The following is a 17858-nucleotide window of genomic DNA, read 5'->3' on the forward strand; positions in this document are numbered from 1 at the left end:
CAAATAATCTCATCCTGCCTTTTTTTTTACTCAAAACTCCTGTCCTGCCTATTTTTTCAAATTTCATCCTAGCCCCCCCCCCCATAAAAATCAAATGGTAACTCCCTAAACCAAACATTACAATATTATACGGCCGCGATACCTGAAATATAAAGTGTTAATCTCCACAGTTCTTCCGTTCATAATATAAACAACAGTGCAGCTCAGAGTAGCGGAACACGAAATTAAAGTGAAAGTAGAAATGAAATCTCTGAGCAACACAAGAAAAGAATAAAACATGATACATATAAACCTATCATCCTTATCCCCTACCCTTAGGCATAACAATATAATATCATTATAATATTATTTTTACAAATATAACAAACAATACAGTTTACATAGTTACAAACACAAATAAGAAACAACAGTTTTCACATACTCGTATATAAATAGGAGTATATATAAAACCTTCGTATCAGGCACACCTCTAGAAAGTAACAAAAAAGAATTCTGTGAGTAGGCTAAATATATCTAGCTTAACTGCAGGAGGCACCAAGGGACGGTGCTATATGGCATGGTGTGTACATATTAAAATGTGTATCGGGACATTAACATGATTAATGATATGGTAAGATATTGTAAGAAGTTGCACATAACTGGTATGTCATCCTCGTGCCTGGAGCAGAGGAGTCAGTACTATTTAAAGTGACACAACTGCAAGAGGCACCAAGGGACAACATGTATATGCAACATTCGTTCTTATTTTTTTTTGTTAATTGAAATTTTTTTGTCCATACAACCAAACTGCGGTCTTTGTCGTAGCTTATGCGAATAGCACATGTACAAAAGTGTAACATTGACATATATGATATATACACAGAAATGTATGAAAAAATAATTATGCTTTAATAACTGCCAAGAAAACAAGCTGTCATGCTACTGGTGCCCAGAAATTTATTCCTCTTCCGATTTGAATTTAATCTTCATTGAACAATGGTATATGAACACATTTCTTATCTTTAAATATAGATTCTACCACTGCATCGAGTGTGATACGATATTTATCCACTCGAGACAGTTAAATTTTCAAATTTAAAACGCGAGGCTCGTCGAGCGTTTTAAATATTTAGAATTTAACTGCCGAGAGTGGATAAATATCCGATTCGTATTACACGAGATTTGGTGGTGGAATCTGTTTCTCTAATGATTTTCAAACAATACGCAGGCAAATTTGTTCCTCCTTTTCGAATGATCTGCAAAAAGATGTGTTCTTTCTATGTGACGTCATCAGGCATGGTTGCCTTTTTTCATGCCGTCACAATAGGAAATTCAGAGGAAAGCAAGAAAATTGGACGTCATAATCGGATTTTAACCAATGAAGAACTGAGATCAAACGAACCACACGTTGATTAAATTTTTTTTTTCCAATGGGTGCAGAAAGGGATAAATTGACGAAGAATTAGAGAAAATGAATTATAGTCTTTTAGATCTTATTAAAAAAAAGTAGTTTCTCTTATATTTAATTGTGGTGTTTTGATCTTTGACTTTCTATCTGTTTTATACCAAAGGTCGACTTTCTGACATTTTGGTGCAATATATGTTTCTTTGCTCTTGAGGTCAAATATATATATCAATATCGATATGTCGATTGAAATTTTCAAAATATCCATAATTATTGGCATTGAGTTTATACTTTGCTTTTTTTTTCATATTTAACTGTGTTTTTTTTTTTGTAAATACTGGTAGATTCTTTTTAATCTCTATCTTCATCTGGCGTATTAAATAAACTGTATAAGCATATTGAAAATAACTAAAATAAGGAGACCCCAACGGTGACTGGATAACAGAAATATAGTCACGGTATAAATTCGCAGCCACATCCAATCAGAATGGGGACGTTAAATCCAGTGCATTGTTTAAAGAGCGAGTCGGCACGTTAGGAACACTTGCAACAAATTTTTGAGGGATCCATTGGTGGCGTTTAAAATTACAGTCCCTATCCAACTTACTGACCTCATTTCCATGTAGTGGCATTCCAAAATTCCCTTTATCCCCTCGATCCCCATTACAGGACCTACCAATTGTATGTATTGTTTATTTCTTCTCGTCCTGAACATGCATGAAATATTTGCCACTGGACATGAATGAAACCAACAATCAATCGTTAACTTGAAAGAAATCTAAGTATTTACCCAAATATAGTTCCTAAAATATAATAATTTATGGAATGGAGTTCTGTTGCATACAGATGATACATGTATTAATGAGGTGGTGTTGTATCTAGGTCAGATGAAAAAACTCAACAGTTTCAAGAACTTGTAGCATTGAAAAAATCGTTTTATTTAATGATATTGACAGTATGATTATAATTGTTGATTTTGAGATTCTTTGAAGCTATTATGTTGGGATGAAAAAGATGTATTTGCTGATGGAACATTCAACTCAAGAGGTGTCGTCACTTGCATTCTTCATTTCAATTTCTTGTACTATGTTTAACATACAGGTTATTCTCATTGTTGAATGTAGTAGGGTAACCTATAGCTACTTACATCCAAGTCATTTTGACTCTGGTGGATAGTGATCTGATTGACAATCATACCACATCAAAGGAAAAACCAAAAAAGAGGGGGAAAATCCAAACGAAAACAATATTTTTGTCATATTAGGAATACCCCACTCCGAGGATTGAACAAAATATTTTAATAATTACACTAAAAAATAACAAAAAAATACCACTTTTGGTAATAGATTTAAATGACTATAAGTTCCAAACTTGTTTGCTTTATGAAAGATATTACTACAGAAAACTTGTAGTAAAACGACAGCCTCATATCATTAAATTCATGCTAGTAGAAAAAAAAACTCGTTCTATCTATTTTTCTTATTTCACGAAACATTTTATTTTTAAGCACCCAAGGAAAAGTTAATTGCACAATCAAACGATGATGTTTCGATTATTGGTGTTTGTTTTCCTGATAACGGTCACGTATTACAAGGTTGAAGCGAGTCCTAGACATCCACATGCTGATTATGGTAAGTAATTGTATTCTACAAAGAAAGCTTTCCATGAATTAAATAAATGTATAATGGTGGTCAATTTGTTTTCGAGTTAACAAAATTTTGATAAACTTTAATAACACAACTTTCGGATGTTGACTTTTCTTCGGTCAAAGAGTTTCAAAAGAACTTACAAATGTATCGATAAGACGAATGGCAAATACAAGTTAGTGGTATAACAAAACCTTGTTGAATGAAATCACCTCTTTCTGTATAAATTGTCGTTTCTGATAGCTTGTTTTTTTTCTTTCTCTTAAATAATATTATAATAAAATTATTGTTATTCAAAATAAATTACTATTAATTTATTTATCTCATGTTTCGTTTAAGCCAAAGCGACAAAGAGATGAAACTTTATGTATTATATTTAATCTTCGGATTGCTAGTATAATACAAGCAAATACGAGCAATAGCTTTTCTAAAAAGTTTGACGTTTTCATTATGAATCATAGCAGATGATATTGAAAGCTATATTTTTGCATTGTGGTTTCATCCATTCAGAATAGTCCTATAATATAAAAATAAGAAGATTTGGTATAATTGCCAACGAGAAAACTCTCCACAAGAGACCAAAATAATGACAAAGAAATTAACAACTATAGGTCACGTACGGCCTTCAACAATGAGCAAAACCCATACTGCATGCTTATAAATTGTAGGAGGGTGGTAAAACCCTGAACAAGAGGAAAGGCCAATACATTTTTAAGGCTAAAATATCTTTTTGGGGGTGATGCGTAAACACTGGTAAGGGGTTAATTTCTCAAACCTTCTTTTGTACCTTTCCCTTATTTCGGTAAAGATGTATAGTTCTTAGACTACTAGTTTTTCTATGGATTTTTAAAATGAAAAATACTGCAACTGGCAAAGGGACATTCAAATTTTAAAGTCGAAAATAAACTGACAACGCCATGGCATGGAAAAAAAAACAAAAAAAGATCAAAGACATACAACAGTATAAAACACAACATAGAAAACTAAAGACTGAGCTTAACGAACCACACCAAAAACTTAGCATTAACTGAACATGGCCATTTTCAAGAATTGACGATACCTGAAGTCCTGTTCCGACGCCTATATGAGCAAATACTGCCCCCCCCCTTTCCCCCCTTACTTACCATTGTAGACGGTGGTCAGAATGTGTAAGTTATTTAACATGTTATGTCATAAATCATATATCATAAATATGTCATTTTAGTCTGTGGAGTAAATGGGTGGAAACATTTTCGTCAAAGCTGTTACTACATTTCGGCTGATGTGAGGAATATTGACGATGCCATGGTATGTCTCGTACGCTTGTAGATTTTCCGTGTGTTATACGATCATGTCCAAATAAATGTATACGATATAAAAATAAGGAGATGAGGTAACTATGATTCCCAATGAGACAACTATCCACCAAAGTTCAAATAAAGTGGATGCAAGCAATTATAGGCAACCGTACGGCCTTCGACAATGAGAAAAACCCATACCGTATAGTCGGCTATAAAAGGCCCCGACATGAAAAATATGAAACAATTCAATTGAGAAAACTAACGGCCTAATTTATAACAAAACAATTTACGAAAAACAAATATGACAGACATGAACCAACGATAACAACTGAACTACTGGCTCCTGACTTGGGACAGGCACATAAAGAATGTGGCGGGGTTAAACATGTTTGTGAGCGCTCAACCCTCCCCTAACCTGGGACAGTGATGTAACAGCACAACATAAGAACAAACTATAAGTTGAAAAAGGCTTAACTCATCAGATCGATAAACAGAAAAAACATCAAACATGAAAACAGACTGGACATGACAGGGCATTTATCCATCCCTCATCCCTAACAACAAAGAGGACACTAAGTATAGATCTGTGAGTACTCGCAGTTACTGACATCTAGTTCAAAGCCAATAACAACTAATAAAAAAATCATGTATCTAAGACTAAATTATCAATCAGTACACATCCAACATCCAACGGATTTAGTGTCAAGACGTCATTAACAGTCAGAGAAAAATATGATCTTGTGCAATGCCAAAATGCCAAATGATCGACAGATTGTAGCACCGTCAAAGTGCATATGTGTATAACAAAACTGTTAGTAGGATTTTAATTTACTGAGTGATAACGAAATCAATATTCATACCAATAAAAACAATATTCAAAGATCTAATTACAGTGTTGAATTGGTAACCTTTTAGAAAAAGTTTATTTAAAGGATTGATAAGTTTACCCGGATCGTATATGAATTTCCGTGCTCGGTAAACAACATCACGGTAAAATTTAGAATGTGCTATTCCGTCTGAAATAAGTTTTTTACAGGTGTCACCAATTACTCCCTCTAATTTTGAACGTATGTAAAAGTAGCCCTACTCTGACACAAAATGGTGCTTTTGATGTCCTTGTTTACTTAAACTAACCAACAAATTTGCAGAAATGAAACTTTCGGTTAAAGAGAAATATATTTAGACCATTTTGAGCAAAAATTTACTTGTCTATGAGTTTGCATTAAAAATTGAGGATTAATGCGCTCCATAGTATACTAATTTAAGATTTCAAGAAAACCAGGGGTTATTTTTGGAGTACCTCTTTTTGAAGGTCAGTTTTTTTCTTAGAAGGCTTAAAAGGTATGTTGAAAATTGGCATGCAGAAAGCTGATACATGTAAAATTCAGGATATACCTGGTTTCTATGAAGTTAAACTTAAGGTAAAATAATTAGAAAGCTGTGAAAATCGCAAAATTTGGTTGAACAGATAGGGATATTTAATTGGTGGTCTGACACCTACAGGTACAGCCAAACTTGCAAACCAAATCTTTGTATCTATGGAAGAATTAAGTAAAAGTTTTAAGTAATTTACACTTACTAGAGGCCAATATGAAACAATATTTTACGTTTTTTTTTGTAGTTTAGGTAACCAATACATACTGATAGTGGGGACCTTCAAATGTTCAGAAGAGGCGTTAAGCTGAGCTGTGAGCCAGTTTTTGAAATAAAAAAAAAATCCAATTAAACGTTCGAAAACTAGGTCTACATTCAATGAATACTTCAGACTTTCTTCAAATATCGATTCAGTTAAAAGATAAACAGATAAATTATGTTCAGGAGTGATATTTTCCAAAAATAGTTGTAGATAGAGGGTGAAAACACTGAAATTTTCTGTCCTGACCGCTTTGCGAAGATAATTTCTTTCCGAAAATACCCAACTAAACTTGATGTATCTACTAAAATACCCTACTGAACTTGATGTATCTACTAAAATACCTCGAATATTAAAAACGATTTTAAGTTTCTTATTCTTTATATATCAAGACGTTAGTTAAACAGCTGCCTTTAATAAAGAGCACAAATGATCTCGAAGCGTCTGCATAAAAGATGAAAAAAAAGCATATATATCTATACTACTAAAATAACGAGGTCCAATTTGTTAGCCGGCATGACGGAAAAACGACGAATCAAAGAATTCATCTTTATATATAACTAATAAGGGACAATGGTGTTGATTAAAAATTACACCATTCCAGGCCCATTAGTTTTCCGCATAATTAATATCACCAATAATTAACAAGTTCCGGGTTCGAATCCGATACCGATACCAATAGTATTTGTCACATGTATGTATGTTCTGTATCTTCCTCCTTTATAAGGAGCACCACTATGGGTTATGGTGTAAAGGATGACATTTTACACGACTGTATCGATACAGATTGAATGTGAGCATTTGCCTACCTATCTTACTACCTGAAAGTTAACCATCTCCAAAACAATAAGTGCAATGCAATAAAACATACATGTAGTTTCCGGTTGTAGTAAAAAAAAAAACAGGACGGGTTCAAACAAAGATTTTGAAAGCAGAGAAAACTGTGCACTTAAAATCAGCATGACTTTATCAAATGACAATACGAATACTAAAAATCCAGGCTAAAATAAGGCGTAAGGAACATTCCAATGTGTTAGCCGACATGATGTAAAAAAACGACGAATCGAAGAATTCAACTTTATATAGAAATTATAACTAATATGGGACATTGATGTTGATTAGGAATTACACCATTCCAGGCCGTTTTGTTTTCCACATAATTAATATTACCAATAATTAACAAGTTCCGGGTTGAAGGATTCAAAAAGAGAGATTTTGAAGCAGAGAAAACTGTGCACCTTATAATCAGCATGACTTTATCAGATGAGAATATGAATGCTAAAAATCCAGGCTAAAAATAAGGCGCAGGTACTTTAATTCAGCCACGGAACGGCGATGTCGCGGGTGTGTTCTAGTATATATACAATATATATGTATATGTATATACAACTTACAAGTCTAAATTGAAAACAACGTTCAAACCTATGATTGCGTTGGATAAAAACCGCAATTTTGATACCTGTGCATTTAAAACAAATTTCTTGGTAGAGGGGTCTAAATACAGCACAAACAACATTTTCCAAAAGACCAAAAAAGTGAAAAGTATATTTTAACAAAACGCATTTGACTAACAGGTCGAACAACTGATGTTCTTAAAACCTGCTGACTGCCATTGACGATTGCCAAATAAATTGATCACGAGATGTAACTTGGATTTTAATTATTAATTTAATACCAAACAGAAAACCATAAACTTGCGGAGAGGATGGTATATCGCAAACATGAGGTGCAAAAATTTGTACACCATATCCGGATATCGACAATTAATGTCTCTTCAGTGATGTTAGGGATCGAAACGGTATTTGGAAGGCCATATAATTGACCTCAATTTAGGATAGACTCTTGAATTTTAAAGAGTCGAAATAGGATGAACGGATCATATAAACCCGAAGGAAAATATAATATAAGCAGTAAACGATAAATATAAACAAGTCTAAATTGAAAACAACGTTCAAACCTAGTATGATTGCGTTGGATAAGAACCGCAATTTTATACGTGTGCATGTAAAACAAATTTCTTGGTAGAGGGGTCTAAATACAGCACAAACAACATTTTCCAAAAGACCAAAAAAGTGAAAAGAATATTTTAACAAAACGCGTTTGACTAACAGGTCGAACAATTGATGTTCTTAAAACCTGCTGACTGCCATTGACGATTGCCAAATAAATTGATCACGAGATGTAACTTGGATCTTAATTATTAATTTAATACCAAACAGAAAACAATAAACTTGCGGAGAGGATGGTATATCGCAAACATGAGGTGCAAAAATTTGTACACCATATCCGGATTTCGACAATTAATGTCTCTTCAGTGATGTTAGGGATCGAAACGGTATTTGGAAGGCCATATAATTGACCTCAATTTTGGATAGACTCTTGAATTTTAAAGAGTCGAAATAGGATGAACGGATCATATAAACCCGAAGGAAAATATAATACAAGCCCAAACGATCAATATAAACAAGTCTAAATTGAAAACAACGTTCAAACCTAGTATGATTGCGTTGGATAAAAACCGCAATTTGTATACGTGTGCATGTAAAACAAATTTCTTGGTAGAGGGGTCTAAATACAGCACAAACAACATTTTCCAAAAGACCAAAAAAGTGAAAAGAATATTTTAACAAAACGTGTTTGACTAACAGGTCGAACAACTGATGTTCTTAAAACCTGCTGACTGCCATTGACGATTGCCAAATAAATTGATCACGAGATGTAACTTGGATCTTAATTATTAATTTAATACCAAACAGAAAACAATAAACTTGCGGAGAGGATGGTATATCGCAAACATGAGGTGCAAAAATTTGTACACCATATCCGGATTTCGACAATTAATGTCTCTTCAGTGATGTTAGGGATCGAAACGGTATTTGGAAGGCCATATAATTGACCTCAATTTTGGATAGACTCTTGAATTTTAAAGAGTCGAAATAGGATGAACGGATCATATAAACCCGAAGGAAAATATAATACAAGCCCAAACGATCAATATAAACAAGTCTAAATTGAAAACAACGTTCAAACCTAGTATGATTGCGTTGGATAAAACCGCAATTTTTATACGTGTGCATGTAAAACAAATTTCTTGGTAGAGGGGTCTAAATACAGCACAAACAACATTTTCCAAAAGACCAAAAAAGTAAAAAGTATATTTTAACAAAACGCATTTGACTAACAGGTCGAACAACTGATGTTCTTAAACCCTGCTGACTGCCATTGACGATTGCCAAATAAATTGATCACGAGATGTAAGTTGGATCTTAATTATTAATTTAATACCAAACAGAAAACAATAAACTTGCGGAGAGGATGGTATATCGCAAACATGAGGTGCAAAAATTTGTACACCATATCCGGATTTCGACAATTAATGTCTCTTCAGTGATGTTAGGGATCGAAACGGTATTTGGAAGGCCATATAATTGACCTCAATTTAGGATAGACTCTTGAATTTTAAAGAGTCGAAATAGGATGAACGGATCATATAAACCCGAAGGAAAATATAATACAAGCCCAAACGATAAATATAAACAAGTCTAAATTGAAAACAACGTTCAAACCTAGTATGATTGCGTTGCCGTTGGATAAAAACCGCAATTTTTATACGTGTGCATGTAAAACAAATTTCTTGGTAGAGGGGTCTAAATACAGCACAAACAACATTTTCCAAAAGACCAAAAAAGTGAAAAGAATATTTTAACAAAACGCGTTTGACTAACAGGTCGAACAACTGATGTTCTTAAAACCTGCTGACTGCCATTGACGATTGCCAAATAAATTGATCACGAGATGTAAGTTGGATCTTAATTATTAATTTAATACTAAACAGAAAACAATAAACTTGCGGAGAGGATGGTATATCGCAAACATGAGGTGCAAAAATTTGTACACCATATCCGGATTTCGACAATTAATGTCTCTTCAGTGATGTTAGGGATCGAAACGGTATTTGGAAGGCCATATAATTGACCTCAATTTAGGATAGACTCTTGAATTTTAAAGAGTCGAAATAGGATGAACGGATCATATAAACCCGAAGGAAAATATAATACAAGCCCAAACGATAAATACAAACAAGTCTAAATTGAAAACAACGTTCAAACCTAGTATGATTGCGTTGCCGTTGGATAAAAACCGGAATTTTTATACGTGTGCATGTAAAACAAATTTCTTGGTAGAGGGGTCTAAATACAGCACAAACAACATTTTCCAAAAGACCAAAAAAGTGAAAAGAATATTTTAACAAAACGCGTTTGACTAACAGGTCGAACAACTGATGTTCTTAAAACCTGCTGACTGCCATTGACGATTGCCAAATAAATTGATCACGAGATGTAACTTGGATCTTAATTATTAATTTAATACCAAACAGAAAACAATAAACTTGCGGAGAGGATGGTATATCGCAAACATGAGGTGCAAAAATTTGTACACCATATCCGGATTTCGACAATTAATGTCTCTTCAGTGATGTTAGGGATCGAAACGGTATTTGGAAGGCCATATAATTGACCTCAATTTTGGATAGACTCTTGAATTTTAAAGAGTCGAAATAGGATGAACGGATCATATAAACCCGAAGGAAAATATAATACAAGCCCAAACGATCAATATAAACAAGTCTAAATTGAAAACAACGTTCAAACCTAGTATGATTGCGTTGGATAAAAACCGCAATTTGTATACGTGTGCATGTAAAACAAATTTCTTGGTAGAGGGGTCTAAATACAGCACAAACAACATTTTCCAAAAGACCAAAAAAGTAAAAAGTATATTTTAACAAAACCCATTTGACTAACAGGTCGAACAACTGATGTTCTTAAACCCTGCTGACTGCCATTGACGATTGCCAAATAAATTGATCACGAGATGTAAGTTGGATCTTAATTATTAATTTAATACCAAACAGAAAACAATAAACTTGCGGAGAGGATGGTATATCGCAAACATGAGGTGCAAAAATTTGTTCACCATATCCGGATTTCGACAATTAATGTCTCTTCAGTGATGTTAGGGATCGAAACGGTATTTGGAAGGCTATATATTTACAAGTCTGAATTGTAAACAACGTTAAAACATATGATTGCGTTGGATAAAAACCGCAATTTTTATACGAGTGCATGCAAAACAAATTTCTTGTTGGAGGGGTCTAAATACAGCACAAACAACATTTTCCAAAAGACCAAAAAAGTGAAAAAGTATATTTTAATAAAACGCATTTGACTAACAGGTCGAACAACAAATGTTCTTAAACCCTGCTGACTGCCATTGGCGATTGCCAAATAAACGGATCACCGATGTAATAAATGGATCTTAATTATAAATTTGATACTAAACACAGAAAACAATAAACTTGCGGAAAAGATGGTATACCGCAAACAAAAGGTGCAAAGGTTTTTGTACATCATATCCGGATTTCGACAATTAATGTCTCTTCAGTGATATTAGGAATCGAAACGGTATTTGGAAAGCCATACAATTTACCTCAATTTAGGATAGACTCTTGAATTTTGAGGAGTCAAAATAGGATGAACGGATCATATAAACCCGAAGGCAAATATAATACAAGCCCAAACGATCAATATAAACAAGTCTAAATTGAAAACAACGTTCAAACCTATGATTACGTTGGATAAAAACCGCAATTTTTATACGTGTGCATGCAAAACAAATTTCTTGTTAGAGGGTATATATATATACGTTTTGGCAAATACTACCACAGACTGCTAAAAGGATAAAAGGCACATCCTTAACTTGTGCATGTACCCCGGCGATGGTGGAATATGATAAAAACTCATTTGTAAAAGAAAATACACGAAAATCTGCCGTTGTGCGATTGGTAAGGATACCGACATTCCTTTAATATTTCAATATTGGTTCTTTTCGGAGACTTTACATATCAAAGGTTAAAGTGCGCTAAGGCTCGTATTTTACCTAAGCGATCGAAGTGTTTGCTGTCGACAGTCCAACAACATATGATTTTGCTTTCAGTTTCAAATTTTAACGTTTTCTTGATATTTTCATTTTTCATTTATTTCTGAATGCGACATATAATGAAAGTAAAACAGAAAATAACAAATAACAAATTAGAAAGGGGAAAATATTAAAGTAAAAAGAAAAACAAAATGGACAACAGAAAGAAAGAGAAGTTTGCCACCAAGGAGGTTGGATGTACAAAGAAATAGTACTTGTTCTACATATTCAGGTCCAAATGCACAACAACTACATGCACAAAGCCAACTGTCCACCACAGACCAAGAACGAGTACTTGTTCTACATATTCAGGTCCAAATGCTAGTTTAAAATTGGTCAGAATCTTGTATATGTTAAAAGCGTAGAAGGCCCTTTAACATAACGTCACAAACAAAAACGGCCAATATAAATATTTTCAATGATATAATGTGGAGTGATAAATAAAAGTTCGATAAGGTATATTTTAGAACCCGGTTCAAAGCATGTTGGGTAGCTGGTTTTCTCTTGAATTGTTTCATTTTTTGTCATGCCGAAGCCTTTTATATATCTTACATAGACGATGTAGGTTTAACTCGTTGTTAATGGCCATACGGTGACTTTTAGTTTAAGCAAGGATTTTGAAGTCTTTAGTGATTCACTTTAGCGTTATAAGAAAACCGAACTTTCTTGGGTAGCAGACAAATGTAGTTATTACATTAGCTTATCAAATACATGAAAAATAAAATATGTTAACTTTAATGTTTACTTTATTTGTTTCAGCATTACTTTTTATTAGTATGCTAATAGAATTATGACAATAAAGATTACAACTACAAAGCCAACTGTCCACCACAGACCAAGGACGAGGATTTTATCAAATAATATAAATCCTTTGGTCTCTTGTGGACAGTTGTCTTATTGGCAACCATATCATATCTCCATATATTTGTACTGTTGGTATTAAAGATTGTTTAGAATTGTCTAGTTTTGTTTTAGAACTTTGACTTACATTACTGATTTATACCATAAGTACATGTGCCTCACATTACTGTTTTGAGACCAAACGTTCAAATGTCGTATTATGCAGTTGTTCTGATCGCGATTTTGCTATAAATGTACCTTAAATGTTTCTGTAATAAGTTCCTTATTCTAGTGCATGTAACTTTGTTGAGATTGTTAAGATGTTACTATAACTATTTCCCACTTTATTTCAAATAACAACTCTTGATATGTTTCCTAGGAGGATTGTCGGTTACTAGGAGGAGCTTTAGTAACAATTGATTCACCATTGGAAAATTACTGGATTGCTGAAAAACTTAACGATCTTCCAAAAGTAAGTAGGTCTCAAATTCTAATGCAACTCTTTGTGTAAATATTGTTTTTCCATTGGCTAAATTTGTCCGTCAAATCAACAATTAACATGTCGTAACTAAAGAGTGCACTATCCTATTAAACTGGCGATCCTGTCGGTTCAGACCACCAAACTGAGGTAGATCCACACAAGTGTAGTGGTGGTCCTGATGTCTGACTATAAGGCTGTGGAGGTTTTATTCTTGTTTAGGCTTTCTGATATTTAGTATAACTCCTAATTACAACGATTATCTATATTTAATATGGAACCATATAATTATTGTGCAAATTGGCCTTATCTTATTAAAACTTTGGAAATAATTGAGAGCAAGCGTTTTACTGCAAATGTAGGACTACAAAATTTTTGCTGGGAACACCATATTTGCAACCTCTGCTGTACTAATGACCACCAGGCTAAAGAAGATTTCAAGACATCTGGGAGTCAGTCGCCTTATTGAATTTCAAGAATCAGGAAATGCTAGATTGACAGAATATAATTGAAAATAAAACAACACCTATTGATCTAAAGACGTTATTCTACATACAAAATTTGAATCGTGACGTATACAAATAATGGAATAACATTCAGTTTGATTTTTGCTATGACGTTCATGCGCCAAGAACATTTGTCTTTATACATCAATCGTCTCCTATAATTCCTATTAAAGACTATTACTGATTCATTCATTGGCATATTTAACACTAATGAAAAGAGTTTGTGCAATTATTTCTTGCATTTTGTGATGCAGAATATGTGTTTTCATCCCGTCTTGGGTAAGATTACTTTAGCGGATAAAATATTAATTTTCATCTGTTGCTATGCAGGCTTATTTTTTTCCGCGGCTTTATTTTTTTTAATTCTTACCAGCCTTCCTTCAAATAGTCTATTCAATTAAAACATACTTGGTCAACCCCATCCCACAGGAAAGCCACTTTTAAAGGGATGTTATTATTGGTTGGTCCAGATAATAACGACGTTTGCTGACTGCTAAGGGTATTTGGTTAAATTTGAATTTGTAGTCCCCTCACTGACACAGGAATGCGTCAAAGCAGAAACAGATAAAACATCTAAATTCCAAGACGTCATAATTATTTAGACTATGGGTTGGTGAGAAAAATGGTCCATTTTCATGATGACAAATTATTTAATTGGGTAAAATGATTCAACGGTTTGTTACCTTACCGAAAAGTGTCTTCCCTTGGTCCTTTATATGTTATTATAAGTTATTTCTTAATTTAATATTATGTAGATATGTATCAAGTTTCTTGCAATGATAATGAAATGTATTTATGAATTTGTACTTTTAAGGAAATCACTATTTAAAGACAATTAAGAATTTCTACACGAAAAACATATATGGTTATATAGGGAAAAAGTAAGCGGATTTCAACAACTATATATATATATCTACGTACGGCCTTCAACAATGAGCAAAACACATACCGTATACAACGACATTACAAAATGTGAAACATTCAAAGAGCATACAAGAATAAATTATAAATTCAAATATTTTTTTTATGATGTGAGCAATTATATACATGTATACGTAACCAGAATACCGATTCCCAAAGATGCTAGGTTTTAACTTTGAACTTAGTCGTCCGATTGGAATAGTACTTATTATAAGGTCTTAAGGGCATATGATACAGTAGAGATCCCTCGTTGATTTTTTCTTTAAATTTTGGTAGAAGGTCAATTTCGATGTGTACTTTTGAAATATGCAAAGAAAAATATACCTTCATGACTTACTTTTTGAGATAATTTGTTTCGAAATTTGCATATTTGAAGGAAAAACCCTGAAATTTCATAAATAAGGGCTTTTAAGGAAAGTACCAATACTTTCGAACGGTTGAAATAAATAATTATATCCTAAATTGTTTTAATACAAGTGAAATAAAGAAGCTGAAAATATTTTTGCGTCTACACAGAAGTGCAGAAAAATTCTATCGTTGATTTTTTCTTAAAATTTTGGCGGAGTGTTCTTGAAACAGAATTTGATCGATTGCAAAAGAAAAAACTGGGGGTCCATGTGCTTGTTTTTTCAATAAAAGCAATAAACCTTAATTTCTATTGGCAAAACGGGATGTTTGCCAATAAGGCGTCAAACTAAATTGGAATAAGTTTTATTCGCAACAACGTCTTGAAATCTTTCCCGCTGTTCACTACTACGTTGTCAATTTCAGTGGTAGAGTCAAGGTGGTTTTTTTAAACCAATGATATCAATCATGAAAATTAATAAAGCTGGCTCCTCGTAAAATAGCATCATATTTGCCAAACCTTTATGAATTGTTACGAATTCAAACTTGGATAGAAAAGTATTCTAGTAAATTACTTTTAGAAAAGAAATGTTCGGAAACAAAACAGATATATATAATAAAAAAATTAATTTGCATCTCTGTCCGACATTAGTCATACAATTCATGTAGACAACACAGCTTGAACATATAGTTTTAATTATTCAAAAGGCCCCGACATGACAAAATGTGCAACAATTATAAAGTAAGGGGATGATATAAAAATAAGGACATTTGGTATGATTGCAAAAGAGACAACTATCAACCATAGTTCAAATGACGAAAATAAATGCTACTAAAGGTCACCCCACGGCCTTCAACACAAAAAAAAAGAAAAAGAAAAATCCACACCGTATAGTCAGCTTTAAAAAGCCCCGACATGAAAATGTGAAATAATTCAAACAAGAAAACTAACGACCTAGTCTATAGGCATTACATGATCACAAAATCATACCCACATTAAATCGGGTCAGCTTAGTCAATTACAGTGTAGTATAACATTTCATACAGCAGTCGATATTAGAGCATGAAATTTAATGATTCTGTATCAATAGATAAGTTACCTAAGCTTGTCTTCAGAGTATTTTTTTTATTACGGTACATATACTCATTGAATTACTTGTCTGTATTATACCTTCAATCTGGGAGTGAGTGCAACCACAGAGTTTGTCCGGTCCAACAAATATTTTGTTTCTTATCTGAGAAACTAATTTACAAAAAGACTACGTATTTGGTCAGTAACTTAACATCAATGAGTTGCAACTCTGGTCTGTCAAATACCTAATTCCTGTGTGCCGATTTTTCTCTCTCAATATGTACATAGAGGATATGCTTAGCACATCAACGGGTGCGTTTTTGTTTTTGGTCTATAATACGGGGCTTAAAACTGAGTCATTTTAACTGACAATTCTTCTTCATACACTTATATATTCCACGTGTTAAATTCTAAAAATGCCGTTCAACTCTTTAATGTTCCTTTTCAAAGTCAGGAACAGTAAGATGCGCTGTCATTATTTATTACGTTTTTTTGTCATTTTGTTGATAGTCTCTGTTAAATTTATCCGTACAATTCTCATTACGATTTAGAGTTAGACAAATGGTGAAGTTACTATATAAATTACTTATTTTTTTTGTTTGTGTACTACTAGTTGGGTTTCTCTCTCATCGACTTCTTATGTTTTTCATATCTCTTATTCATTTCCTATATGAAATAACAGACATACAAAATTAAGAATGTGGACTTGATTTTTTTCCCATTCGAAGTTAATATTGTTGACTTCCTTATTCAGTCGGAAAGCTGACCCCGGTTTGACCCCATTTCTTAAAGCAACAATGGAAGTCATGTGATTACCATATATGGGCATTTTTTTACCAAAAAAAGTGAAGCCCGTTTTTTGGAATTTGTAGTTTTTTGCATGAATTAAAACTAATTTGCTTTTAAGTGAACATTCTTGAGTATATAAGAAAAATATTGATCCACTCAATTATGGATTAAACTAATTTTTTCTCTCAAAATGTGTCTTCAAAGTCTAGGTGTTGACCAAAAAAATCGGTCATTGGAAATTAAAATCGTAATTTTCTTTCTTAACTTCTCGGGAAGCTATGCTGAATTTAAATTATGTTATGTAACATAACTTTGACTATGATATGTCAAATTTGTGCCACTTAATACGCTGTAATACGCAAATGTGCCACTTCGATGTGTCGATATTTCTGACGAAGCGGGGCCGATAGTAATTTACGAGTTACGTCCCTTTGTTTGACACTCTCATGATCAAACTATTATTATATTAAGCACCATATGCTGTTATTTACATGAGGATATTTTTAAAATAATTTTATTGAATATATTTTGATACTAAAGACATGTGCAAAAAAATTAGCGAAACACATTTTATCACTTTTCAGAACTCAGTCTCAGTGAAATACTCAAATAGGCCCTATGTCAGTATGTGCCATAATATTATTATTCCAAGAGTTAATTTAATATTTATATTTTGGTAAGTATTTATACTGCTGTAACCAAATTATTTCAACACAGAAATAAATTTCTACTTTAATCATACAAGGGGTAGCCAAAATATTAATGAATAATGGATCAAGACAGGATTAAAATTATCAAATACAGGAACTCCTTTTCATTACTGATACCTGATCCTACCTTTTTTATTTAAACTTAAACGAGACCATAATGAAAGTATTCTGAATGTAAATTCTTCATTATTTGAAATAAAAGGAAATTAGTTTGCAATTCTTGTATGAACAAACTAGATATAACAATAAATTTTGTCTCACTGATTCCATGCAGA

At 33.0% G+C, this 17858-nt stretch overlaps 1 protein-coding gene across 2 annotated transcripts in view; it reads left to right on the forward strand.

Annotated features, from left to right (window-relative positions):
• The window catches only part of LOC127710864 (perlucin-like protein), a 378664-nt gene that overhangs the window by 334481 nt on the left and 26325 nt on the right, over positions 1–17858 (forward strand). For both annotated transcript variants that reach the window (XM_052216826.1, XM_052216827.1), the window contains exons 2-4: positions 2892–3015; positions 4235–4317; positions 13142–13234. In XM_052216826.1, coding sequence (XP_052072786.1) covers positions 2925–3015; positions 4235–4317; positions 13142–13234 — 267 coding nt within the window. In that variant the 5' untranslated portion in view covers positions 2892–2924. The remainder of the gene's footprint in view (positions 1–2891; positions 3016–4234; positions 4318–13141; positions 13235–17858) is intronic.

This window comes from Mytilus californianus, unplaced genomic scaffold (genome assembly GCF_021869535.1).
Source record: "Mytilus californianus isolate M0D057914Y unplaced genomic scaffold, xbMytCali1.0.p SCAF_8, whole genome shotgun sequence".
Lineage (NCBI taxonomy): Eukaryota > Metazoa > Mollusca > Bivalvia > Mytilida > Mytilidae > Mytilus > Mytilus californianus.